General features: G+C 52.3%; 12 protein-coding genes across 14 annotated transcripts; 7 read left to right on the top strand and 5 right to left on the bottom strand.

The window, feature by feature from the left end:
- Window positions 1–608: 608 nt before the first annotated feature.
- Window positions 609–1,903, bottom strand: J3458_013313 (uncharacterized protein). Its single transcript, XM_007816544.2, has 2 exons — window positions 828–1,903; window positions 609–728 (listed from the first exon to the last, which is right to left on the bottom strand). Exon 1 carries the CDS (start codon window positions 1,590–1,592, stop codon window positions 1,101–1,103), a length of 492 nt encoding a protein of 163 aa, XP_007814735.1. The 5' UTR covers window positions 1,593–1,903; the 3' UTR covers window positions 609–728; window positions 828–1,100.
- A 376-nt stretch (window positions 1,904–2,279) lies between these two features.
- Window positions 2,280–4,720, top strand: J3458_013314 (uncharacterized protein). 3 transcript variants are annotated; one of them, XM_066120372.1, is made up of 4 exons: window positions 2,280–2,933; window positions 3,005–3,176; window positions 3,270–3,960; window positions 4,028–4,720. In XM_066120372.1, exons 3-4 carry the CDS (start codon window positions 3,350–3,352, stop codon window positions 4,455–4,457), a joined length of 1,041 nt encoding a protein of 346 aa, XP_065974659.1. In that variant the 5' UTR covers window positions 2,280–2,933; window positions 3,005–3,176; window positions 3,270–3,349; the 3' UTR covers window positions 4,458–4,720. The 3 variants fall into 3 exon arrangements, with proteins under 3 accessions (XP_065974659.1, XP_007814734.2, XP_065974658.1); XM_007816543.2 differs by having other exon boundaries at window positions 2,280–3,176; XM_066120371.1 differs by having other exon boundaries at window positions 2,280–3,176; window positions 3,270–4,720.
- A 147-nt stretch (window positions 4,721–4,867) lies between these two features.
- Window positions 4,868–6,894, top strand: TUF1 (translation elongation factor Tu). The gene is made up of 3 exons (XM_007816542.2): window positions 4,868–5,157; window positions 5,213–5,241; window positions 5,302–6,894. Exons 1-3 carry the CDS (start codon window positions 4,983–4,985, stop codon window positions 6,433–6,435), a joined length of 1,338 nt encoding a protein of 445 aa, XP_007814733.1. The 5' UTR covers window positions 4,868–4,982; the 3' UTR covers window positions 6,436–6,894.
- A 163-nt stretch (window positions 6,895–7,057) lies between these two features.
- Window positions 7,058–8,663, top strand: ERP38 (Protein disulfide-isomerase erp38). Its single transcript, XM_007816541.2, has 3 exons — window positions 7,058–7,218; window positions 7,289–7,819; window positions 7,889–8,663. The coding sequence occupies exons 2-3, from the start codon at window positions 7,306–7,308 to the stop codon at window positions 8,491–8,493; spliced, it is 1,119 nt and encodes a 372-aa protein (XP_007814732.1). The 5' UTR covers window positions 7,058–7,218; window positions 7,289–7,305; the 3' UTR covers window positions 8,494–8,663.
- A 33-nt stretch (window positions 8,664–8,696) lies between these two features.
- On the bottom strand, window positions 8,697–9,461 carry J3458_013317 (uncharacterized protein). The gene is made up of 2 exons (XM_066120373.1): window positions 8,963–9,461; window positions 8,697–8,837 (listed from the first exon to the last, which is right to left on the bottom strand). The coding sequence occupies exons 1-2, from the start codon at window positions 9,219–9,221 to the stop codon at window positions 8,725–8,727; spliced, it is 372 nt and encodes a 123-aa protein (XP_065974660.1). The 5' UTR covers window positions 9,222–9,461; the 3' UTR covers window positions 8,697–8,724.
- Window positions 9,462–9,514: 53 nt separating this feature from the next.
- J3458_013319 (uncharacterized protein) lies at window positions 9,515–12,413 on the top strand (the record flags this gene model as incomplete). The annotated part of the gene is made up of 1 exon (XM_007816539.2): window positions 9,515–12,413. The coding sequence occupies exon 1, from the start codon at window positions 9,927–9,929 to the stop codon at window positions 12,411–12,413; it is 2,487 nt and encodes an 828-aa protein (XP_007814730.1). The 5' UTR covers window positions 9,515–9,926.
- J3458_013318 (uncharacterized protein) lies at window positions 9,568–9,915 on the bottom strand (the record flags this gene model as incomplete). Its single annotated transcript, XM_066120374.1, has 1 exon — window positions 9,568–9,915. The coding sequence occupies one exon, from the start codon at window positions 9,913–9,915 to the stop codon at window positions 9,568–9,570; it is 348 nt and encodes a 115-aa protein (XP_065974661.1).
- A 389-nt stretch (window positions 12,414–12,802) lies between the features above and the next one.
- On the bottom strand, window positions 12,803–14,896 carry J3458_013320 (uncharacterized protein; the record flags this gene model as incomplete). The annotated part of the gene is made up of 2 exons (XM_007816538.2): window positions 12,803–14,639; window positions 14,712–14,896. The coding sequence occupies 2 exons, from the start codon at window positions 14,894–14,896 to the stop codon at window positions 12,803–12,805; spliced, it is 2,022 nt and encodes a 673-aa protein (XP_007814729.2).
- A 2,895-nt stretch (window positions 14,897–17,791) lies between these two features.
- J3458_013321 (uncharacterized protein) lies at window positions 17,792–18,160 on the bottom strand (the record flags this gene model as incomplete). The annotated part of the gene is made up of 1 exon (XM_066120375.1): window positions 17,792–18,160. One exon carries the CDS (start codon window positions 18,158–18,160, stop codon window positions 17,792–17,794), a length of 369 nt encoding a protein of 122 aa, XP_065974662.1.
- Window positions 18,161–19,110: 950 nt separating this feature from the next.
- Window positions 19,111–19,668, top strand: J3458_013322 (uncharacterized protein; the record flags this gene model as incomplete). The annotated part of the gene is made up of 1 exon (XM_007816537.1): window positions 19,111–19,668. One exon carries the CDS (start codon window positions 19,111–19,113, stop codon window positions 19,666–19,668), a length of 558 nt encoding a protein of 185 aa, XP_007814728.1.
- A 1,601-nt stretch (window positions 19,669–21,269) lies between these two features.
- J3458_013323 (uncharacterized protein) lies at window positions 21,270–24,489 on the top strand. The gene is made up of 2 exons (XM_066120376.1): window positions 21,270–22,344; window positions 22,423–24,489. The coding sequence occupies exons 1-2, from the start codon at window positions 21,795–21,797 to the stop codon at window positions 23,484–23,486; spliced, it is 1,614 nt and encodes a 537-aa protein (XP_065974663.1). The 5' UTR covers window positions 21,270–21,794; the 3' UTR covers window positions 23,487–24,489.
- Window positions 24,490–25,509: 1,020 nt separating this feature from the next.
- On the top strand, window positions 25,510–25,959 carry J3458_013324 (uncharacterized protein; the record flags this gene model as incomplete). The annotated part of the gene is made up of 2 exons (XM_066120377.1): window positions 25,510–25,753; window positions 25,811–25,959. 2 exons carry the CDS (start codon window positions 25,510–25,512, stop codon window positions 25,957–25,959), a joined length of 393 nt encoding a protein of 130 aa, XP_065974664.1.
- Window positions 25,960–26,004: the final 45 nt, after the last annotated feature.

The following is a 26,004-nucleotide window of genomic DNA, read 5'->3' on the forward strand; positions in this document are numbered from 1 at the left end:
GGCGTGGAGGGGCTGGACAAAGAAGATTCCAAGGCGGACCATTTGAAGCACTCGCAGCGCCCGCAGCGCCCGGGACCATCTGGGGGCGCACAACATTTGAACAGGCCACTCGCTGCAGACCAGCACTCGACACACGAGCGTTCGGGACACTGAATACGATACGGAGCCGACGGGGTCAAGCGTTGAAGTCTGTATCCCTTTGAGTGTGCGCAGGTGCCATTTTGGTAACGACCAAGGATGTTAACCAATTAAAGACATGAGATTAAAAGATACTTAAGTCACCTAAGAATATATATGGTAAATAAAGTGCCTTATATACTAGAAGTTACAAGCATATAAGTGGTTACCCTATTATGAACGATGTACTTAGCAAGTACTAGAGAAAAGTGGAGTATATACATAACAGGCACCTGCGCACACTCAAAGGGATGTATTACCCAGTGCTCCGAGCAACAGCCTGCGCCTGGTCCGTGGCGCACCAGACTCCGATGTTGAACGCAAGCACCAGTGTGACCCCTCAGCGGGCGGCCCGCCCACTGTCCCACTTAAACCTCTGGGCTGCCTTACCCCTTGCCCTGGTTGTCGCTGACACGCCCAAACATCCCAGTCAACGCCACATCTCACTACCCTAGAGACGGGACCGAATTCTCACCAACAAATGCGTTTTACGCTGCGCTGACCGGTGGAGGCTGTAGTTAATTCATGTCACAAGCAGGGTGGCTATAAACCTAGATTTGTTCAGCAACAGTTGACGCTCAATTGCTTCCAGGAGAGTACATGGCTCAAGGGAAAAGTGGCTGCGTTCACCCGCCAAGTTCACAAAATACCCTCAGTTCATACTCCAGCTTCATCTGCATGACAAAAACCGGTGTTCCTGCGAGCAAAGTCAGCCTCCGTAAACCGACTACGATTCCACACTGATCAACATAAAAATCTTGGCCAAGATGAACTGCGCCCAGAAAACAAGCAGCCGAGATGCGCGCGCGCCTCGCACCACCCCTCATCTTATGCAAAGGCCATGAATTCATTGTACAGACTTGATAATATTACACGTGGATAACCCTCTATTCGCCCGGACGCCAAGCCTTCCCTCCCCCCTCTCAATCCTCCAGGAACTCTTGAATATCAGCATCCTCGTCCAGCGCAGCTCTTCGCCTCTCGTCCTCCTCCAACAGCTCCCTCAGCATCTTTCGTTGCCGCACGCGCGCCTTCTGACCCCAATCTGAGCTGGTACCATCGCCCCCGGCATTGTCGTCATCTGCGTACAGCTTCTCTTTTATGCCACGGTATTCGTTGGGCGTGAGTTCCGGGAGAGGCAGCTTGTCGTCCTCGCCACGAGCTTTTCTGTCATCCCTCTCCATCTTCTCTACTGCGCCCTTGGTGACGGCCTTGAGGAAGTATGGCCGGAGGAGCATGTATCCGCCTGCAACGACGATGATGCGGATCCAAGACTGCAAGGTCATTCTGTTGAGGCCTTCTGAGATGTTGCTGGTGGCATTCTGCCCGTACTCGGAGAGACGCGCAATGATCTGGCCGAGGAGGTTCAGCGCCGGCGGCTGCTCGGCATCAACAGGCCTTTCTTGTTGATCCATGATGGCGTTGCGCCTGAAATGATCTGATGAAGAGGGTTGACGCCTCCAAATGGGAATATGATGGCTGAGTTTGCCGCGAGGTGAGCTGTTCGCTGCGCCAAGAGTAGCGGTGCAGCTTGGGATGGCCTGTGACTGGAGGTGAGATGTAGTCGACAGAAAATTGTTTGTGGCAGGTGGATCCTTCAATGTTGGTAACTTCCAAGGTAGTCAAGGACAATGGACAATGGATATGCTCGGATGATGCAAAGTTTGGCCCGGCTTAAACACTATGAGAAAGGGAAAAGGACGGAAATTAAGCATGGAAACATGAGGCTTGCGATATTTTCTTGCCAACGGGATTTTTTTTTCCTCGTAGAGACTTTCTTGTCCGGAGTGTCCAGGTCTTGCTAGTGCAGCAAGCCTATTGGTGGCTTCCTCCGATGATGCCGGTGGGGCACCACACATGGGCGGCCGTGTTCCCGGCCGATTGAGCACAGAGACATCAGCCTCCCCGGGGGGCAGCTGGAAGGCAGCCTCGATGTGGTAATCAACTCTCAAACCTGAAGGAGTTCGGTAGCGCGACGCGGCTTTGTCTTCTTGTACGTAAATGGCCCGAAGCTCAACGTCTCAAGCTTGAATTTCCATCAGCAATGCACCTTTATACCCCAGAGGGATATTGTTCCCTCAATCAATGCCTGCCAACGGTGTCGCACTGGGAATTTGAGAACATGCCGGGAATTATGCTGCTCCGTACAAACTCATTGTCCCAACGCTTAAAAGAAAGCCTCTGTTGCTCGTCTGAGCCAGCGCAATGCGACGGTATTAAGGACTAGACTCTTCCTTTTTTTCCTTCCGTTCCCACAGGTGGGGGTTTTCGACCTTGTACTAAGCGCCTGTGACTCAACGGCGAAGGTTTAGCGGCGGAGGTGACCATGTTGCGGAAGGACCTTGATTTCCCAACGAACCAGAATCTCAATGCACAGAATGGACCCCCACACAGCCGTACCTTGTTTTTATAACTAATATATGTAGCTACTATTAGTTACACCTGCCTTGCTGAACCATTGAGCCGAGGTGCTACACCCACTAACATTTTGTCCAGGACCTCCATTACAACCTGGGTATGCTAGCCGCCGGCCGGCAAAAGTTTCCGCGGCTCAACGCTTGGTTAAAAGTCGTTACCGCTCCCCTCTCCGCTCTTTCGGGCGAAAACCGGCTTCCTCCCCGTCTTTTCTTTCCCGTTGGCACCATAACGGACATCAGGGAGTAGGTCGTCTTGGAACAAGATGGCTGAAAAGTTCGAAAAGACTCTGGATGGTTCAGATTCCGGTCTAGACGCCCTTGCGCCGACGCCAAGTCGCTGTACGCAAAAACTGGCTGAGTCAGATGCGGCCATGGTACAAGGTGAATGGATTGCTGAAACAGGTGCACAGGTCTCGCGTCAAGTCTCTCGTCAAGCCTCTCGTCGTGATGTTGAGACCGCGAACCAAGAGCTCAGCGATTCGACCGACGATGACGATGACTTTCCCGATGGCGGCCTAGAGGCTTGGCTGGTGGTGCTAGGCGCCTGGTGCGTTTCGTTTTGCAGCTATGGTTGGATCAACAGTGAGTGACACTATACCCTTGGATGCTTTGCCATGTTCTAAATGATATGATTCCAAAAACTGCAAGCTGCAGATTGCTAACTCCCCTTCTTAGGTGTTGGTACCTTCCAAGAGTATTACCAAACTGGACCTCTCAAGGAGTATACTGCAAGTCAAATTGCTTGGATCCCGTCCATGCAAATCTTTCTCATGTCGTTCTTGTCGCCATTCACAGGAAGAATCTTTGACAACTATGGTCCACGATCCTTGCTTCTCGTTGGATCTTTTTTGCACGTCTTCGGTCTTATGATGGCGTCGCTATCGTCCAAATACTATCAGTTCATGCTTTCCCAGGGACTCTGCAGCGCCATTGGTGTTTCTGCCAGCTTCTTGGCCGCCATTGGCTCCGTAAGCGGCTGGTTTAAGAAGCGACGTGGCACAGCGTTTGGAATATTCGCCACCGGGTCCAGTCTTGGAGGTGTCGTGTTCCCAATAATGCTCAGTAACCTCATCAAGACTGTTGGATATGGGTGGGCCATGCGTAGTGCTGCCTTTATCATCTTGGCTCTTCTCATTGTGGCCAACTTAACTATCAAGGCTCGACACGTGAATGGCCGCCAGGCGCTTTCGAAAGAACTTCTGGCACGGCCATTTCATGAAAAAACCTTTTTGCTGTTGCTTATTGGTCTTTCCTTGGTCCCGTTTGGTCTGTATACACCAATCAACTTTATCCCTACTGTAGCCAAAGCGGAAGGAATGCGAGATTCCCTCGCTCAAAACCTGATTGCGTTTTACAACGCTGCAAGGTGAGTTTGTGATACAATCACCTACATCTACCAGAGACTCTGATTTGTTTCTAACTTGGTTGACTAGTTTGATTGGCCGTGCGGGCTCAGGTCTCCTTGCAGATAGATTTGGACTCTTCAACGTCTTCTCGCTAGCCTGCTATGGCGCCGGAATCTTCATAATAGTTTTGTGGATCCCGGGTGGAGGAAATGACGCCGCAACGGTTGCCTTCTCTCTGTTGTTTGGCCTCTTCTCTGGCGCCTATATTGCGCTGTTGGGGGCCTTGGTGGCAAGAATTTCGCCGATTGAAGAAGTTGGTTATCGGAACGGCATTGGCCAATTATTTGGCGCTGTTGGTGGCTTGGTCACAGCTCCAATTGCCGGTGCCATTCTTCAGGGCCCTGGCGGCGAGATTGGGTTGAAAGCGTTTGCTGGTGCGTTTATGATTGTTGGAACAACTGGCATTGTTGCAGCACGAATATCTCAAACGGGTTTCAAACTGTGGGTTAGATTTTGAATGATGAAGAGTATTCATCCATCTACTGCTTGGTGGCTACAGATCAAGGTTAGCCGGCGAGCATGGCGCGACAAACAAGCATCTGGAATTTAGAATAATAACAAGCGAAAGATCATGTATCGATATTGGAAGGCGGCGGAAGCTGAGAACTTTACGAGGCCTTCTTGATGGATAGAATAGAAATGTGATCAGAACTTCTACAGTAGATTTGTTATAGGCACGAGTGTCATCAAGCCGTGTCTCAAAGTGATTTGAAATCGGACGACTGAGAGTAATGCTCCTCCAGAAAACAGGACCCTCACGTGACGCGATGGCTGCCATGCGCAGCGGCAGGCACGACTGGCCCCTGTCGCCGGCCTTTCCAAGCTCAAGTCCATTGGAGCTCACAAAAATTTCGAAGCGGGTCTCCATAAAGATCCAGTACAATTGTACCCTCCAGCATAATCACCTCCTTTTGCACCAATCCTCCGTTCATTCTCTTATTCAATCGGCGTATTCTGGTTTCAATTATCGGTTTATTTCACAATGTCTGTCGCTTTTAGATCTGTTGCGCCGTTCCTGCGGACTGCGCGGCACGGCTTGCGTAGTGGCCGTGTTAACCCCCTTCAGACGGCCATCAAGCCCCAAACCGCCTCGGGCATTCTTAACATCTACCGATCATACGCCGTTTTTGAGCGAAGCAAGCCCCATGTCAACATTGGTATGCCTGTGAGATGTTCTCTTGGAAATGAGCCGAGTCTAATGTTGATTCACAGGCACCATTGGTCACGTCGATCACGGCAAGGTAAGAGGAGAACGTTCCAGTCATGCGAAATATTGCACAACTAACCAACGGCTATTTTAGACCACCCTTTCTGCTGCCATCACCAAGCGACAGGCCGAGAAGGGCCTTGCCAACTTTCTCGAGTATGGTGCCATTGACAAGGCTCCTGAGGAGCGCAAGCGTGGTATTACCATTTCGACGGCGCACATCGAGTACGCTACCGAGAAACGTCACTATTCCCACGTCGACTGCCCTGGCCACGCCGATTATATCAAGAACATGATTACTGGCGCTGCCAACATGGATGGCGCTATTATCGTTGTCGCCGCCTCTGACGGACAGATGCCCCAGACTCGTGAACACTTGCTCCTTGCCCGACAGGTTGGCGTCCAGAAGATTGTCGTCTTCGTCAACAAGGTCGATACCATTGATGACCCCGAGATGTTGGAACTTGTCGAGATGGAAATGCGTGAGCTTCTCAGCACTTACGGCTTCGAGGGTGATGAGACCCCTGTCATCATGGGCTCTGCTCTTTGCGCTTTGAACAATCAGAAACCTGAGATTGGCAACAACAAGATTGACGAGCTCATGGCCGCTGTTGACGAGTGGATCCCTACCCCTGAGCGTAGCCTGGACAAGCCTTTCCTCATGTCCGTCGAGGATGTCTTCTCTATTTCTGGCCGTGGTACTGTTGTCTCTGGACGTGTTGAGCGTGGTGTCCTGAAGCGTGATGAGGAAATCGAGCTCGTCGGCAAGGGCAAGGAGATCATCAAGACCAAGGTTACAGATATTGAAACATTCAAGAAGTCTTGCGACCAGTCGCAAGCTGGTGACAACTCTGGTCTCCTCATCCGTGGTGTCCGCCGCGAGGATGTCCGTCGCGGTATGGTTGTCTGCAAGCCTGGCACGGTCAAGTCTCACACTCAGTTCCTCGCCTCTCTCTATGTTCTTACCAAGGAAGAGGGTGGCCGCCACACTGGTTTCCACGAGCACTACCGTCCCCAGCTCTACCTCCGAACATCTGACGAGTCTGTCGACCTGACTTTCCCTGAAGGAACGGAAGATGCTCAGGGCAAGATGGTCATGCCAGGTGACAACGTCGAGATGGTTGTGACACTGACCAACCCCAATGCCATCGAGGTTGGTCAGCGATTCAACATTCGTGAGGGCGGTAAGACTGTTGCTACTGGTCTGTGTACCCGTATCATGAAGTAAAAGCAGCAGCATCATCATCTCAGACTAGGGGAAGCGACGGAGAGAAAAAAGGAATATTACAAGCGAACGTGGATTTTATTGACATGAGAATTAAAGGGAGGAGGTGCCGTGGGAAATTTCAAAAGCGATACGGTAGGAGGTCGAGTTGACTGTAAGATGTACGAATTCTCATGTTTCTGAGCGAAAAGAGCTCTTTGTATATTCCCAGGATGGCCCTGGAGATCTCTCCACTCTGCTTCTTCCCATTGTCTTGATACGTGTACTTTAGACAGGCATATAGGGCGGGTTCAGTAACACAATAAATTCAACAACAGCGCACGATATTTGTTACATAAGTGTGCTGTGTTGGAATTCATGATGACGTGAACTGGGAATCATCATATGAAGCGGGTGAATTGTTTTGAGTCAGGGCGGATGCAGTAGCTTAGGTTAGCCTAAGTCAAAGCCCTTCAATCTCTAGTGCAGACTGGATATTCTGACAGACTGCAGTTCATAACGTGTTTTTTTACAAACGGGTGGCAGTCATAAGTGTTCTGCCCTGCCCCAGGAAATGTGCCACAAGCGCGTCGTAAACTTCGTCTTATCTTCACGTGATTGCATACCCCAACCTTGCCGCGAGGCAGGGGAGCTTGCGTGGAGAAGGAGGTGCTTAAACATGGGTTTCAGCGCCGCAAGGGAAGCTCATTGCAAGCTGGCCATCTCGACACAATTTCGTTTCTAAGCAACAACAACTGTCAGCCATTAAACCACGCAAACCTTTGTTCCATCACTTATTGCTGTAAAGTAGAACTATTCGATTCTTCATCGTCCAAAATTCGCTCCAAAAGCTAATTTTTTATTCTTACAATCATAGATTAAGAGTCGCCCAACATGGTCCTCATCAAGAGCTTCGTGCTCGCCGCCGCGGCTGCCGTTGCGACCGCCAGATCCGCCGTCATGGACCTTACTCCCTCAAACTTCGACAAGGTCGTCCTTGAATCGGGCAAGCCTACACTTGTTGAATTCTTTGCCCCCTGGTGCGGCCACTGCAAAAACCTGGCTCCCGTGTACGAAGAGCTCGCTCTCGCCTTTGAACACGCCAAGGACAAGGTACAGATTGCCAAGGTCGATGCCGATGCCGAGCGGGGCTTGGGCAAGCGTTTTGGAATCCAGGGATTCCCTACGCTCAAGTACTTTGACGGAAAGTCAGAGAAGCCCGAGGAGTACAAGTCTGGTCGAGACCTAGAGAGTCTGACCCAGTTCCTGACGGAGAAGGCTGGAGTCAAGGCTAAGAAGAAGCTGGAGATGCCTAGCGAGGTTGTGATGCTTACTGATAAGAGCTTTGCGGAGACCATTGGAAGTGAGAAGAATGTGCTGGTTGCGTTTACTGCTCCTTGGTGCGGACGTAAGTGATTGTCTCTGCATGCATATTGTGATCGGATGATGCGGCTCAATGCTAACAGTATGTGCTTAGACTGCAAGAACTTGGCACCTACGTGGGAGAGCCTTGCTGCCGATTTTGTCAATGAAGCCAATGTCGTCATTGCCAAGGTTGACGCCGAAGCTCCCAACAGCAAGGCCGTGGCCACCAAACAGGGTGTCTCCTCTTACCCAACCATCAAGTGGTTCCCTGCTGGAAGCGAGGAGGGCGAGAGCTACGATGGTGCTCGCTCTGAGGACGACTTCATCAAGTTCATTAACAAGAAGGCTGGAACTCACCGCGTTGTCGGTGGGGGTCTTGACCGTGTTGCTGGAACCATTGCCGCCCTTGACGCGCTGGTCGCCAAGTTCACCGGCGGCGCCAAGCTGGAGGATATTGTCGGCGAGGTTAAGAGTGCCGTGGAGAAGTTCAACGACGATGCCAAGTATGCCTACGCCAAGTACTACGTCCGTGTCTTTGACAAGCTGAGCAAGAGCGACAATTATGTCTCCAAGGAGCTCTCTAGACTCGAGGGCATCTTGGAGAAGGGTGGCCTGGCCCCGTCTAAGCGTGATGAGATTCAGAGCAAGACCAATGTTCTACGCCGCTTCGCCGAGAAGGCCGCCGACAAGGCTGAGGAGCTCAAGGATGAGCTGTAAATGATGGATATACCGACTGGACCATGAATTGTGGCCAAATAGAGGACATGTTGGGAGCATAGGCTCGAGGACATTTTACGTCATATGTGCAACGAAAGTAAAGTAGTACACGCCAGCAGACTTGACTGGTACATAGAGATGGAATAGTCAAAAGGTTATCGTACAAAGTTAAAAAAAAAAAAAAAAAAAAAAAAAAAAAAAAAGGACTTGGAAATTGTACAATGTTATTCATCAGCCTTGCATAAAGTAGACACTCAAGACTTTGTCGAAGCCCGAGCTCTCATTTGCCTTGGTCTCTAGCAGCGCCGCCTCTAAATTATCTAATCTGCGCGACATTTCGTCCACTATCAATTTTCACCGCCAATGTCTCAAATCAGCAACTGCTCTTGTCTTGCGGGGATTTTCGGGTCGGGAAAAAAAGGTGATTGTGTGTAGGGAGTACAAAAGGGAGGTTTGGTGTGAGACTCACTTTTGGCAAATATCTCGGACGACACGCTAGCGAATTTGTTGGACAGCGTGTTCAACAACTCCTCTACGGCGGCTGAGACATCGGCGTTGGAGTTATCTGGCGACTGGTCGAGATTTGTCAGAGCCAGGAAAGGGGAGATTTTGGAAGTGACTGAAGGGGAGGGCGGGTATTGTTTGGGAGGGATGAGAGGGATGAGGGGGAGCAGGGCGCCGCGTACGGAGGCTTTGTCGACGCTGGATCCGGGGTCTGCTGAGGACATGGCGGGGGTTGGTGATTATGGTAAAGGCGACCTCGTGTGCGTCATTGAGCGTTTGAAGACGGGCGGTAGACAACGTCTGGAGAGCCGTTGATGGTGGTTGAGCGAGCGTGTATGCAGATGTCTAGTGGTGGAGCTACTCGTTAGGCTCGTGGTGGGCTCAAAGTGGTTTGGCGGACGCGACCAGTCAATTCATCCATCCATCGGCACCCCGTACAACTCCCGTACAGTTATGGAAAGAACGGAGTCCATGTCTCTTTCCACATACGAGCGCACGAGTGTATGCGTGCCCAAGTGCATTCTGGGCCACTTCTGTCACGGACAATCACCGAACGCGAGAGCTTCCACTTCACGCATTGTTGGGCACTTGAATCATCCACCGCCGACGTTGGTTGTCGGCTGTTCCTTTCACCAGTTGACGGTGTCCGCATGCTACGGCACTTGCCGACTTGAGTAAGCGATAACGTCCCTGGACCAGGAGGCTTGAGCACCAACACATCTCGTAAACTTTAACCGGTCCGGCCTGTTGCACATCTTCTACCCTTTCAGTCTTTAAACGTTTCAGTTTTTCCTCATCCACTCTTGAATCCGCCATTGCAGAACCGCAATCCTGCTTGTAGTGCCTCCCGCCGCGCAGTATATCATGGTGGCGACGTAGCACACGACCCTTCTTCCCGCGCTGCGTCCGAGACCACATCGGCCACCAACATGCCTACTCCAGCGCAGAGCCCAGCAGGTGCCGTCCTCTTCATCCTCTTTCTCGTGTGGATGCTATTCCCAGAAGGCGACTACCGAAACCAATCTCTTGCCCTGTCCGACTTGGCTGTTGATCGACTCGCGCGGTACCGAGATGCCCTCAACGTGCTTAACACGACAAGGTGGGGGGACTTTGCGCCCCAGAACAAGACCACCGACGATGGATATGTCGTCGAAGCAAAGCATTTGAACCTTACGGGCTTCAGGGAAACAGACGGGTTCGCATGGGACGATTTAGAAACATTCAGACAAAAGGGTCTAAAGCTGAGCCGACATGCTGTCCCGCCCATTGACGGCCATCAGCTTTGGGATGTGGCGCAGGGAGAGGCAATGTGGACAAATGCCTCGGGAACTGTTCATGGGGACTGGGTTCGCAAGCCGGGCTCTGTTTTCCGCGGCTTCGACAGCTACAACTTGTCCAGGACCGTGCCCGACGTCGAATGGATGGCGCACAAGGTCGAGTGGGCGCGGAACGTGACGGGCAATGCAGGCAGGATAATGCTGCGTCTGAGTGGGAATAAGACGCTCACTCATTACGAGCAGTTGTCCATGGACATGGCGCCGTTGTCAGGAGGCATCATCCGCAGCTTGAGAGGCACAGCTACCATCGAGGATACCATTGGCTCGGGCTTGAACTGGGAGATGAAGCTCTGGGGCGTCCATTGGCCGCGGCAGGGCGTCATCCTCATGACAACGACGAGCGAGAAGTTCGAAGGCATCTTCGCTCTGCCGCACTTGTCGCCTGGTCCGGATTTCTTCCAGTCGAGCCAGATGTTGCTGAACCAGACGCTGGCGCGCGTCATCCGCCGCAAAGAGAAGCACGTCTACGTCGATCAACGGATGCCGTGGAACTCGGACATTGAAAACCCCATGTACACGGCTTATCCCTCACCGCACTGCGAATACATCATGTACGCCCAGATCCATCCGCCCATCCCTCCCAAACCGACCGAAGGCCAAGACGCGGTTCCAGGAGCCGTGGAAGACACCATCAACGCCATAGAGTCGGAGCTCCAGTATCCCGTCGGCGCACCCATCCCACGGATACCCAAGCTAAAAATGTCCGCCGTCATATACTCGCCGGACTGTTCGTTCTTTCTCGAGACCAAAGGACCGCCGGATTACCCTCCCAGCGAAGCCGATCATCTCGTCGGCATGAAGAAGGAAGTGCAGACGCATCTAATCAAGACATGGCTGTTGCTCTACGCATTGGTCGTGTTCGGCCAGGTTCGCCTCCTCCGAGACCAAATGAAGGAGTCCTTCACGCCATCCACCATGGGCAGAATTAGCTTCGGCACCATCAGCGCCATGTTGATTGTCGACGGAATGACCTTCACCGCCGCAGCAACATGGGTGTCCTCTGCAGCGGCCACCTTCTTGCCCACGCTGGCACTAATGTTTGCCTCGTTCCTGAGCATGACCATTGGAGGCAGTTTCCTGGCAAAGATATACGAGGTTCAACTCCCCGAGAGCAGAGGCCGTCGCGACCAGTCCCCCTCGTCCACCACAACCGCACAAGACAGTTCCGCCAACTCCATCGCCGCAACTCCCACACCAGGTCTACTCCCGGGACCAGTGACGGCCTCTCACCGCGTCGAAACACCCATCATCATCCCGTCGGACCAAGATATATCCGCTGAAATTGCCTCGGCCGCCTCTGCCATTCCGACTACCAACCGCAGCAGCCCTTCCACCCCGGAAACACCAACCTTCCAAGCCATCATCGGCAGATTCATCTTGTTCTCTCTCTGCATCTCCTTCCTCGCCATCTCCTCGTCAACGTGGTACCCCCGCCCGCGGTCCGTATTCCTCAATACCTGCGCATTCATCTACCTGTCCATGTGGACGCCCCAAATCTACCGCAACACTCTGCGCAACTGCCGCCGCGCGCTCTCATGGCCCTTTGTCCTCGGCCAGTCTGTCCTGCGTCTCCTCCCCATTGCCTACTTCTGGGTCAAGGAAGACAATTTTCTCTACGCAAGCACCGATTTACCCGCATTTGTGTTCCTCGCGGGCTGGGTCTGGATCCAAGTCGTCGTCCTGGCCGCGCAGCAAATCGTCGGTCCTCGATTCGGCGTGCCTTTGTCCTGGACCCCCGACGCGTGGGACTACCACCCGGTTCTGCGAGAGGACAATCTCGAGGGAGGCGGCCTGCCCATTGGCCTGGTTGTCCCCGAGGAACGAAACAGCCTGGATAGGGCCCTGGCAGGGGCTGAAAAGACGGGCGTCAGGCATATAGATTGTGCCATCTGCAGAGAGGTGCTCGAGGTGCCTGTCGTCAAAGCCGGCGAGGAGGAGTCCAGCGTGTCGGGCGTCTTCGCGCGGAGAATGTACATGGTGACTCCGTGCAGACACATCTTTCATACGGCGTGTTTGGAGAGCTGGCTGCGGTTTAGGCTGCAATGTCCCATTTGCAGGGACGAGTTGCCGCCCATTTAATGCGTTTTTTTATCCTTGGTGCTGGGGCTACTTGTGTCATGGGGTTTGCTGGAAATTCTTGGGACAGCTCTGATATTACGGAAAATACTGATTCTTGTTTTACTAATTACGGATAAGTTTGAACCCAGTGCACAAAAATGTGAAGATACTGGAGCTGCTGGTGGTATATAACCATCAAATTTGAATCTTAACACTGCGACTGGGTCGGAGCACCGTCTACTCAAGTACAGTGCCAGTAGAAAAAGGTCTACTTGACTTTTCAAGAAAAGAACCACCTGTTAAAGCCCTGGGATATCTTGAATTCTCAACGTACACTTTGCCATCCAAACAACGCCTCGAATCCTAGGCACTATTTCCCCGCCAAAAGCCACCAAACCGAGGTGGAAAGGCTACCACATAATTCTGGTAGTTCGTACCCTGTCGTCATGAGATCCCTCATGCACTGCTCGCGTGCCCACCCTAAGCTCGGCGAATCGAGCTCGAAGATCGAAATCAGCAGACTTCACCATGACTCTCTTTTCTTCTGGAATCGGCTCCGACGGCAGCACGGATTCATCCCATCCCATCGAGAGATCGCCGTAAGACTCTTCAATCTGCATGACCCAACGGCCAATATTAGCTGCCAACTCACTGTCCCACATGCCCTCTCTCCTCGCGCTGCTGCGCAGCAACTGAATAGCTTGGCGTCGAAGCCTGGGTTCGCGGCACTTGGTTGCCACGACAAACAGGGGCGGTACGATGCCGAGATCTGCGGAAAAGCTGGGCTTGATGTGAGGCGTGTTCAGCTTGCCGGCTCTAAGTGCACCTTTGGTGTTTGCGTACTGGCTCTGGTCGTCCTCGGTTTTCACTTTTCCCTCCGCGGCAGCCCTGCACTCTTCTGCGCTGACCACCTCCCAGCCAAGATCGACAACGGCTTTAAAATGCGGCAGAAATGCGTCAAATTTTACTTCCGTATCGCAAAACATCATCAAGAATAGAACATTGCTGTTGATCTGAATCATTTTCAGGGCGGATATCCCCGCCTTCTCAATGAGGCTGACGCGTGGATCAAAGCGAGACTGAAATATGTGCTCGAACGCGACCGCCCAAGAGTCCAGCTCACTCTTCAGGTCTATGCCATACTGCCTCCATGATTCTGGTAGCACGTTGCTCTTGTTGTTTTTGGCGATTTGAAGCCGTTCGATGAATTTGAGCAACCTCTCACACAGCTTATCTGAAGCTAGGCGGGCCTCCAGCAACGACTCGAACCGGGGTGGAACAATCATACTAGGCGGCGATCCGGGTGATCCCATATCTGAGGAGACGGGAGACGACCCCCGGGATTGTTGTTGTGGAGTCAGACGTATGACATAAGGTTGGGGAAAGTGAAATGCCATGTCGTATGATTTGGCTTGTATCGCTAACCGGGTGAAAATATTGAGCAAATCATCTTCGATGTACCCTTCCGGACCGGGTGTATGGTGATTGGGATAAAGGGTTTTGAGTTGTTCGAGAAGGCCAAGGCCTGTCTGAATTTGAACAATGGCCTGCTTGTGGTCCCCGATGAAAGAATCGAAGCATGCTAAAAGAATACTAGCCATGAGTCGGGTTCTAAACGACCGTAAGCTCTGTCCATGGAGAAGCATCATTGAGTTCATTGCATCAGAGTACTGCTTAATGGCAACGTGCCAATGTGACACCAAAGAATCCATATGCATTTTTGTCTTGTCTGGACTGATTGTGTCCAAGTAGAAGGTTTGCTCCAAAGTTTTATACAGAGCCCCGAGAGCAACGACTGAGTGGCGGATGGCCGACTCGGCGTGGCACTCCTGCAGAACTTGCTGAGCCCAGAAATTGGAATTGAAGTATCCCGATAGTTCGGAGGAGGTTTGGACGCGGAAGAGTTCGAAATACAAGCCCTCGACTTGCTGGAACCCCAAGGTATTCGACGGCTGGTACAACGTAGGTGGAGTTGCGGCAGCCAAAAGGGTATGCTGTGTGACGACTGATTGGCGTTTGCGCCGATTGGCCCGGCGCGGCGGTAGGACTGTTGGTTTGACAATGCTGGAAGAGGCAATTCCAGATGCCGCCTGTGACCGAATCGCCAACATGGGTTTCGGTGCAATCCTAATATCGGCAAGTGGCCTAGCACTCCGTGGTGGTGGGGGATAGCCCGTACAGATCTTATTGCTCCTCACGCATTGAGTACAAGCTGGTCGTAGCTCATCGCACTTGATGCGTCTTTGTCTGTAGGCAACAGTTAGCGTGATGAAGCAGGGCTTGTGTGGGGGAGTCTGAGCGACGAGGGTTGTCACTTACTTGCAGTTGGAGCAGCCCGTCTTGACTTTCGGATTACTTCGCCGTCCACGCTTCACAGGCTGGCCATCAGTGCCAATGTGAGCCCCATCCTTGGACGCGGAGCTGCTGGGAGAGACGGCGGAGGAAATGCATGATATAGAAGGTGAATTGGTGGGCGTGAGCTGCAACTCTGGCGAGGACGACATGGTGAGTCAGTGTGTTGTTGGATTGCGTCTCTTGAGGCTCAAGCTCCTGAGCGGCCGAGGTCCTGCTCAACGTCAGGTTGGGGGGAAGCAATGGGAGTTGATAAATGACGTGAAGTATACTGGGGCGGGCCAAGAAAATATATGTGACGATGTACGAGGAGCGGTGCCCATGTACTATACCGTCAGCCACAGAGACCAAGCGGCCGCCTCTCACAACACAAAGAGGCCAGCGTTGAGTATGGCCCCCGGCTTTGGATTAGCAGATCAATCTGCCGACGGCAGGCTGTAGACAGGAAACTGGGACGAAGGCCAATGATGTCGCCAGAGCTAGACCGCAAGAACAGAAGACTTGTTATATCGCGGCAGTGGGAAACGCAAGAGGAATAAGTCCTAGAACAGGGCGAGGCAATGTACCAATGGCGTCAGCACAAGAGAGGAGCAGGCCTCAGCTCGAGCACGGCCTTGTTCGACGACAAGGACGCGGTGGTGTCATGCGCCTGGTAGGGTTATGGCGGAAATAGACAATATCATAGGCCACAGACCCCGAGCGGAAGCTTCAAAAGAAAAACTGGCAAAGAAAAAGAAAAAAAAAAGTTAAAAAATGCCAAAAGCAGGAAGAATCGTCAGCGTTGCAAGAATCTTGGCCTTCTTCGAGTATCTGCGGGGATGGACGTCCAAGCTTGAGAACTGCCGAATTGTACGGAGTACATTTACGTAGGTATGTAGTAGGCCCTGTTAGCTCAAACGACAGCACTCGGCATAGAAGATGCAACAGCGGAATGCTACGGCAGCGGTGGAGTAGCGAGATTGATGGCGAAGACGGCAAAGGTCGACGTGCGTCGGCGGCGTGCATAAGGGGGACTGGGGATTTGAGGATTGGAGATGCGAAGATCCAAATGTCTGCAGACATGGAGTATTTAGTAAAGGAGCAATAATATAGATTGCATGTATGTGCTCGGCACTCCGTCCTGAGCGTAAAAGACCGAAGCCCAGCCCAGCCATGCGCGCCAGAACTGACACTTGGGCCAGGTGGGGCGCTCGAGCCAGTTGGACGAGGAAGGCGCCATTTGAACTGGGGCCCGTTTTAGGCGCTGCAGTCGTCAATGGAGTAGTAGTAGCACTAGCGGCAGGTACGACCACAGACCGGACGATATAAGTCGGGTCTGGCGCAGTAGGAGCCACGGAGCCGAAGAACTTCAGTGCTGCCTATTGAGTGTGCAAGCGCGTGGAAGGAAGGAGCTGGGGAGACTACCAGACTGCCAATTCATCACTCGCTCACTAGACGTCACTCACCAGACGTCTCTCACAATGTTGAAATGTTGGCTGCCTGGCAATCTACTCTGCAATACCAGCGACGTTGCTTTGCTACAGTCAATTTGCGACAGGGTGCTCTGTATTACGGAACAGGACTCTGCATGATGGTGCATCGATGTGCCCTCCACTGCTCCCCCAATGCAAGGTGCACATGTACATACAGGTCAAGTACCAAAAGGTAGCTAGCTCAGGGTTGTAGAGCTTGAATGGCCTGACCCCGCTAGGAGCCAGCACTGGGGAGCTGCGGCTGCGAGGCTGCCCGGCGGGATCCTCGGCACTCACGTCTTCGCTCGCCTATTGTCTGCCACTCAACACCCAACGTCTGGACAACCTGGTCAGCATCACTCTATCCGGCCATCCTGCCAAAGCTGCGAGGGTTTGATCTGCGCCAGTCGAACCAAGATGGTCTTGGCCACACCACAATAACTTTGCAGATAACTCAACCCTGGCCTACTCCATACATGTGAGCAAGGAGATTTCCCCGTCCTGGGTCATCGGATCTTGACGAATACTCGATCACCCTCACGGCATACATTGGGTCATGCTCCCTTTCTACGGAGTGCTCTGTCTATTTCCCTTGTGCGGCTAGACGAGGCCCTTCCCGCCCGGGCCACCGAACAAAACAGACGAGAATGTGACGGAGGGCCGCGCATCACAAAAGTGCACCAATGTTGATGCCTGCGAGTGTCTCAACCAGATGCAGGAGAGAGTATGCATCTTCAGTCATTCGGCTCAGTGCTGAAGCCAGCAAGGCCAAAAACCGACCTGGCAAATGCCGACGAGCCTGCTCAACACTCGTGGTCCCTGATCAGTACTCAACAAGATGATGGAGGGACTAACTGCACAATACGGAGTATTATGTACTCGAGTCAGGTTGTCAGGGCTTGTCCCGATGCAATCGTCCCTGAGACCCGAGCGAAAATGACCCATTTCTGACAGGGGCCTTCAGACAGGGACTGTAAAGTTTGCGTCCCACGCTGCAGGCATATTCCGGACTGTTGGACCCAGTTTGCCAGTTCACCACTCACACACATGGAGAGAAAGAGAGAGAGAAGGAGAGAAGACTAGGATTCCGTTTAGTCGGGAGAGGGGGCCATATGCAGGCACCCAATGCGCCCGAATTACTGGGCCTCGCATATTGCACTCCATCGTACATATCAACTGCAGCCTCATGAGTGGAACAACGCGATGCTGCAGGATGTGTCGAATAGTTGGCCACTACTTCTGTACTTCCGGACATCAAACCGCTTCTCAACCACTGGCTTTGGACTTGAGGTCTCTTGCAGCCATCCTGATCTTCTTTTAGAGCTGGCCCGATTCTCCTTGCGCTGCCAGGACACCTGTATTTCGTGTTGTATCAACTGGACAGTGGAATAGACGTTTCCACTAGCGTACGAAGCATACTTGCTTATGGGAGGCATATGTGCATCGTCTTGCACCAGTCTGGTACGGCTGGTCCCATCAACTGCTCATCGGCCTCGGACCGCTAGACTTTACCCCGAAAGGCCAAGCGGATCGCCAGATACCACTAGTATCATCAAACTACCGTGACCGTCATGCATAAGTGGTTAGATATTAGTACTAACCGAACCATGAATTTGAGGGTCCAGTGGTCGAATAAAGCTCGGGTGGCTCTTCCAGTGAAGCGAAGCTTTGAGGCTTGGCTTGCTTCGCATCGAGAACGACGCCCATGTCGACAAGCCTGACATCGGCGGCCGTAATCGTGCTGTCGCCGATTTTTGTGGAGAGCAGTAGCATCTGGAGCTTGATCGTTATGTCTCCTAGGGTGTCATTCAACGGGACCAACAGCGGATGGTCCAAGAGAGAGCATTTTGAGCGACAAGTTGGACCCATTGGTCGTGCTTGGCGCCACCCATTTACCTTAAAGTTTGCGGTCGGACCTGCAGCTCCTCGGAAGCCCAGGAAGTGAGCTGGGAGAAAAGATGACATACAGAAACCCAGAGGCCCAGTGATGCCGGTGATTAGTGCGCTGTGTGCCCGTATACAATAACTACGATATACAATATTATCCCTTTGACTGCGTTAAGGTGTGTTGGATGTATTAAAGTGGAGTCCTAGCCAGTAAGAAGCCTAAGAATAAAAGGTGCATCTTTTTACTAAGAAATAACAGAGTAATAATAAAAGTCCTAATGATTTCTTAAGTTGCCAAGAGTAACATCACACTTATCGCACTCGCACATAACGCAACGAGGCCTTTTAAGGCTGACCTTATTACCAAAAGGTACGGAGTACTCCGTACAGAGTACCTTTTAGGTGTCGCATAAAAAGTGGGACCGCTACATCCAACGCACCTTAACGCAGTCAAAGGGATAATACAATGCGTTGTATCCGTAGTACGGAGTAGTCACTCCGTGCCCAGCACGCGGGTTGCAAAAAAGGCCGCACACCCCGCACCCACAACCACACACACAGGTGTGCGGCCTTTTTTGCAACCCGCGTGCCCAGGTACACAGCAGCTATGCATCCCATCTCAGATCGGGGTGCAGTATTCTCCGTGAACCACTTGTTGGTTCGTCACCGCCATGTGGCAGATGTTGAACGAAGCACCAATCATGTCCCCTATTCTCCCCTTGTTCTGGAAATGTTCTGACATGTCATCTGCAAGTTGGCGAAGGCTGTTGGCTAAAAAAAAAATAAAAAAGCCAAACCGCGGAGCCAAGTGCCACTACGAATATCAAGGCCTCGAGCCCCACAAGAAAATGTTTCCAATCAATGAGCGCCTTGGTTGCTTCACAACAACCTTGAGCGTTAGCACCTGACGACGTGACGACCTCTGTCCAGCGCAGTGATTCAAGTCGGCGTTTGAAGTGGCACTGAATATCTGCTGCAACAAACACCGCGATACTGATTCCGATCGGCACGATCGCAGCACCGCAGTCATGTCGCAAGAGCGGCCGACGGAGCCGGCTCTGCCGCCCCGAAGTTCCATCATCCACAATATCGCTCTTGCGGGAGCAATCATCACGCCGTTGGCTATGCTCTTACCGCCAAGGAAGATGGACATACGGTTCTTCGTGCTGGCCGGAACGTTTTCCCTGGCCACCAACCAGCTCGCCTACGAATACACCGGCCAGTCAATATACGGACGATTCGGCAACCGGGTCGGCAACGTCTTTGACAATAGCCTGCCCGAGGGCGCGAGGAAAACACAACAGCTCCTGAGAGAGCAGAAAGAGAAGGAAGCCGCAGAGAAACAACGACAACTCCGAGAGAAGAACAAGACTGCTGGCATGGTGAAGGATATCTGGATGGGAGGCGAGTCGGAGGACTGGCAGGAGAAGCGTGCGGAGGAGCATCGGAAGAGCATCGAGGAGGGCAAGGGGCTGAGTGGGATTATCCTGGAACAGATTGCGGATGTATGGAATGGGAACTATGGGAAGAAGACGGCCAAGGGGGAAGAGGATGCCACGGCAAGCAACGAGTCGGAAAAGAAGTGATGGGCGGGTTTTGTGGATGGAAACATGTGAGCCCTCGAGATTGGTGTGTGAATATGGAATATTGGGTATCAGTACGGGGTCGGACGAGGAAGATTGCTGTGCCCTTGTATCATCACCTTGTACATATAGATTGAACTCTAATGAGCCATATGGATAATGGGAGTAACGGGGTTTTGTTCCATGTTTGGGACGAGGGTGGCGAGGGTTCTAGGACGACGACAATGGGACGAAGGCTGAATGGAAAGTTCTAAGATTAGGTGCCGTGCACATATGTGCTTTTTTGGTTTTCCAACTTCTGCTGGCCACCAGGCGCCCGCAGGTTATGGACATAAGATGATATCTCGGGCTGGTGTCCTATCGGGATGATAAACAGCGCATACCCACTGTGAGGATGGTTTCAAGGCTTGGTTGGCTTGGTACTCGGTACAGTGTGGGTGGTATGGACAATGGAATGGTGGAGTGGTTCGGCCTCGGGGGCTTGGACGAAGTGCACAGCCATGAATCCTGTTGTTCCAAAGTTAGTAACACTACGTGGCGTCCACGTTTGCCTTACGAGCTGAAGCTGGCTGAGCTGTTGTGCTGGCTACTTGACGGATGATAGACAAGAGGGGAAATGCCAAGTTTTTTGTAGGCGTGAGTTGCATTTGGGCATGGGCAGATGTGTGAGTACCCAACTACCCAGGTACTGAGGGAGATGGGTTCATCACTTTGGCGCGGACAACTTGAAACGAATGCTAAGTTTGACGCGACGGTGCTTGACGATTAAAGAGGGTCGGTCAATAAAGAAGTTGCTGCTTTTTGGAAACGACTTGATGAGACGAATGGAATACCAGAGGCTGAAAGGGCCTGGTTTTTTTATTCAACGCCACCGTACTCCGTACGGAGTACAATGACGAGATGGAAAGCCTCTTTACAAAGACTGACGGGTCGATCCTTGCCAGCTTCGCGAGAGGAAGGCCGTGTACTCGTTTGATCAGCGAGCAGCTTGGCCCCCTGGTCATGACCAAACACGGGATCTGCGCCAAGTCGGAATGCGAAGATGGGATGCCATGCTGCGCCAGAGGGGAGAGAGAGGCTGTGTGTTTTTGCCTGCTGGCATTTTTCGCCCATTTGCCGACGTCGTTTTTTATCATTCCATGTCGTTGGGTCCAGTTGCCAGCTTTTCTGCTTGGACGACGGCACGGCTTCCGAAGATTTCGAATGGCCGCAGCTAGCAGACCCTGAGACGACGCGCGTGGCCTTGAAGAACCGCCGCAATTTGCCTCGGCGAATCAGACGCGATTTGCAAAGTCTGTTCACGACGCTTGACGCTTCGGCAGCGGCTGGTGCTTTGTTTGGCGTTGCCGTTGCGGAGTGGATCAACCACGGCATTTGTCGAAGACTGAGCTTTATAATACTTGTCGTGAATTTTTTACTTTTTTTTTCTTTCCGCATTGACTAGATTTAATTTGTGTCTGCCCAGTTCAGTTGCTGTTGACTGGTGCTGCGCAACTTGCATCCTTGGGGCGGGCCGCTGGTGACACAAGTGACGTACGCAAGGACGGCGATCGGTCGACTGGTACTCCGTACGAGGCGCAAGTACCTGGCTGCCCAGGTGAGAACCGGGATACTTCAGTACGTACTCCGTACTTGCGCATTCACGTGCACATTACTGAGGCACTCGGTACTCCGTATCTCGTACTCTGTCCGCACATTGTAAGACACAGCCACTCCACATACCTAGGTAAGCAAGCGTCCTCGTCGACTGCGCAACCTTGAGCCCACTCCCAAACGCCGTCTTAAATCAGCGCTTGTTTTCCACCGTCCATCACCATCGCACGTCGACACGTCGTTTTGCATTTGCAACCCCCATCGCTTTCCGCGGCACCGCTCATCGCAACGGTTACTGTTACCGAGGCCCAGGAGCTTCCTATCGTTTTATTCGTTTCATTTTATCACTCGGTCTTGCCTGACCGCTCGTCTCTGAACCACCTCGGCTTGGGCATTCATCATCTTCTGCTGCAGCCGCCGCCCGCTCGATTTTTCCAACTATTCAACTATTCCTAGCATTCTCCGATACGCCATCGACGTCGAATTTCAAGAGTACAGATATAAAAATATAAAGAAACACTTCGGCGTCGCCCAAGATGGCGTCCAACACCTACTACTACGACAACAGCCAGCGGCCGCCCCCGAGCTACCGCTCAACGCCTGACCCCTACGCACAACAGGCACACATGCCCTACCAGAGCGATAATTCTCTCTCTGCAGCCCCGACCCTATACGGTGCTGATGGCAGCAGTAGTAGTCACGTACATGGTCAGCAAACTGGACAGTCTCCGTTTGCGTCTGTTTTTGACGATAATTACGCAGTCGGCAGCACCAGCACTCTTCCACATGGCCATCAAGGCCAGTATCCCGACACGGCCTACTACGGCCCGGCGGCTGCGGCCGTAGGACCTCATGCTCAGGGTGATATCCCATTGCAAGACCGAGCCGGCAAGAATGATGACATGAACGATCATATTTATGATGCGCCAGACGCGGGAATGGCGGGAGAAGGGCGAAAGAGGAGAAAGCACGTCCGTGTTGGCGAATTGGGCATGTTGAGATCGGACAAGAAGAGGATTCCCTGGGTGTGCTATGTTTTTACGGTTGTGCAGGTGGCAGTGTTTATTGGCGAGATCATTAAGAATGGTAAGACGCTGATGCCGGAAGCGTTGACCGCTTCCTTGCCACCTCCCGTGTCTCGCTGACTGAATGCTGGCGTTTTAGGCATGTTGACTGGCTCTCCTATCATGATCAAGCCACAGTTCAACCCCATGATCGGCCCGTCGACCCAAGTCCTCATCAACATGGGCGCACGATACGTCCCCTGCATGCACAACGTCAAGGAAATTCAGGGCTCCAGCATCCCCGTCTTGTTCTTGTGCCCCAACGCAACCCGAAGCGATCAGTTCTGCCCCCTTTCCGAAGTGTGTGGCTTCGGCGGCGTGCCCAACCCGACTTTCAACAATGCCAACCAGAGCCCTCAGCCGAACCAGTGGTTCCGCTTCATTGTGCCCATTTTTCTGCATGCTGGTCTTATCCACATTGGTTTCAACATGCTGCTGCAGATGACGTTGGCCAAGGAGATGGAACAGGCGATTGGGTCGGTGCGATTCTTCCTCGTCTACCTCAGTGCTGGTATATTCGGGTTTGTCATGGGCGGCAACTTTGCCGCGCCCGGCATTGCTTCCACCGGAGCTTCTGGCTCGCTGTTTGGAGTTATTGCTCTGACCCTGCTGGATCTGTTTTATTCTTGGACGGAGCGAAGAAACCCTGTCAAGGATTTGATGTTTATAATTCTAGACATTGTCATTTCCTTTGTGTTGGGACTCTTGCCCGGATTGGATAATTTTTCGCACATTGGCGGGTTCCTGATGGGCCTCGCGCTAGGCGTTTGTCTTTTGCACTCGCCCAACGCGCTCCGCAGAAAGATTGACGGCAGCGATAGCACGTCGTACTCGGCCGTCAACACGAGCGGCGACGACACCGCGCCCGGCTTCCTAAAGAGCCCAATTGGTTTCTTCAAGGGCCGAAAACCCCTGTGGTGGGCTTGGTGGCTTGTCCGGGCGGGCTTCCTCATTGCCGTCATCATTGTGTTTATTGTGTTGCTCAACAACTTTTACAACGGTAGCCATAGCTGTAGTTGGTGCAAGTACCTCAGTTGTCTTGTAAGTTTTTGCACCGTCTTCCCATTCCCAAACGATGTCAGGCTAACTTTTTTTTTTTCTTCCCTTTTTCAGCCCGTTAGCAACTGGTGCGACATTGGAACGATTCAAAAGACAACCGCCTAAGTCAAAGCATCTTCATGTCTGCAACGAACACGGGATATACTTTTCTGCATGTGCCAACCGCCACTTTTTCTGATAGTCTGGTATCTTGTTTGGACAAGGTTAGACTGAGTTTCTTTTCCTCACAGCGACGGCGTTTGAGGTTGTTTTGGTCCGATTGATGAAGGTGCAAGCACTCATGCGAGGGAGGAGAGATTGGTGTAGCATTAGGTTCTGCATATATAATGATATTTTATTAACGACTAAATTTTGACGTGTATTCTAGTGAGATTGACGGGCATGGTATGTCTTGCCGCGTCGTTTGGTTGCGCCCCTAGTAGGTACATGTAGGCCTGGTCCACGCCGACTTGCATCGTGGGCTTGTAGGTTCAGAAGTTCAACTTTTGTCGTCCACCCGTCCTTCAGTCCTGTGAGCCGAGGGCGTCATTTGTCCCGGCATCACGGCCTTGTGGCGAGTTCCGTCTTTTGCATATTCTGCCGTGTCAACGTACGATTCCCCTGTCGACTGCATTCGGCGCATGTTGACATTTAGGCTGGCCATCTCGGGGGCCACGGCTTGGGAATTTGCCGTGCATGATTTGCTGCTGCGGAGCCCTCTTGTCTTGTCTGATGAATCCCGGCTATGAAAACATGGTTTCCAGCGCTGTTCATGTGCTGCCTTGCGGCGCTGTGTATTAGAATGCGATGCGTGTGTAGTGTTCCCGCCCTGTGGTTGCGGGAGGCGAGTTGGTTTGAGGGGTGGTATTCTTTGCTGGCGGGACTCGATTCCCGTGGGCATGTCGGTTGGAGTTTGCGTGCTTTGTCGTTTTTGAGTACCGATTACTTGGGGAATTTATATCGTGAAGGGTATGTTTTGGCTGTGCTCGTAGACTCCTTTGGTTTTTGGGTGGGGGATTCCTGTCGTGGCCTCGGCTTTATATTTATCTTTATGTCGAATTACAAGAAGTGGCTCATGGCAATAACGTACATTGATCCATTCAATGAGTGGCTCGTCTGCCGCACGTCCGCCTTGATGCGAGGTAGTTTTCGCCGGGGTGGTTGGCCAAAAGGCCCTGCGCCCATGAGCACGGCTACGGAGACGGTGCATTCCGTGCGTCAGTCTTTACGAGTGTCGGGGGACGGTTGTTGACGTTGTGGTTGGGTGACGGCTGCGTTTACCAAGTTGCCAGAGGCTGTGCCTGTACTTGGTTTGTATGCTGGACCGCCGGTTACCGGTTGTGAGCGTGTTGGTGGTGCTCATGGGCTTCATTGGCAGGGCACAGGCGTCCCAGGACCGTGTGACGACCGCCTCCCTCGCATCTTCCGGCATCAAGGGCCCTGCTGCAACTGTAGGTTGACGTCGGCGAGCCAACGCAACTACAGTAGGGCCTCTCTGCGGGGGAGGTGATGATGGGAGAGAGAAGGGGGAGGACTCGTGGAGGGCTAATAAGCGCGGACCTTGCCAGTATGTATTATACGGCCATTTTGAGCTTTGGACTGAGTCGCTGGCATAAAATATGTTTTACTTCCACGTAGTCAGTAGCCAGGGCTGTCGCGAGATAGCGTTGGATAACACCAATCTTGCTAGTATCTGATATATCGCGATGTGTTCATGGTGTATTACGTGGTCCATGATGGTTCTCTGGCTTGGGCACTGTGTTGCCTGTTGATGTAGTGCACCATCATTTACATAGGTAAAAAAAAATAATAAATAAAAAAAAAAACCCAAAACTTGATAGAGTGACCGAAAATATTTGGCCTCAACAACGCGTCCTTTGGTATTGTTTGCAAGTTACGAGAACACGAGTTGAGGCCGCCCAAGAGATTTCGTATGCCCATGGGCGGGCCTCTGATGCCATGTGAGCTGGTTCCAGGGTCCGGTAGCTGCGGTGGAAGTCGGGAACTGCTGGTTCATTGATAGACAGTCATCTGCGTTCCTCTCTTGGTACTTGCGTTTGTGGTGTACGGCATCGACGCTTCAAAAGGGCACACGACATGCTTGACGTTTGAAAAGTTGTTTAGGGACTATTCGCTGTTTACGCTGGACATGACGCCGCTTACGTCGATTATTATTGCGCTCCCTACGCTGGCGAGCTCATTTACGCCGTCTGGGAGAATCCAGACATTTCTGAACGTCAAGAGGGGAGAGGACAATAGAGTACCGCAGCGTGAGGGGAGCCTTGGCCAGGTACCGGAGAGCAATGGTAGCATGCCTCGTGTTTCCGAAGATGTCGAGTCCGCAAAGCTGATAGTGGTTCCTCTTGATCCGGAGATTATTGCATCGGTCAACGGTAAGTTGACGTGGACTCGGGATTCAGAACCATGAATCAGCATAATTGCTGGTCCAGTGGCGTTGAACGAATCGTGTTCTCAAGACGTGCGCTCTGGATATAAATGTGCGGGCATGGCCGTCTGGAGAAACTCTGGTCAGAGAACAGAGCAAAGGGAATTCCGTGAGTGGTGGTCAAAAGCACCGTTTGGTAAGGACCCCTTATGAGACATAGTTAATAGTTGGGAAATGTTGACGTTTGCAGGCAACTGC

This window comes from Metarhizium acridum (assembly GCF_019434415.1).
Source record: "Metarhizium acridum strain ARSEF 324 chromosome Unknown scaffold_276, whole genome shotgun sequence".
NCBI lineage: Eukaryota > Fungi > Ascomycota > Sordariomycetes > Hypocreales > Clavicipitaceae > Metarhizium > Metarhizium acridum.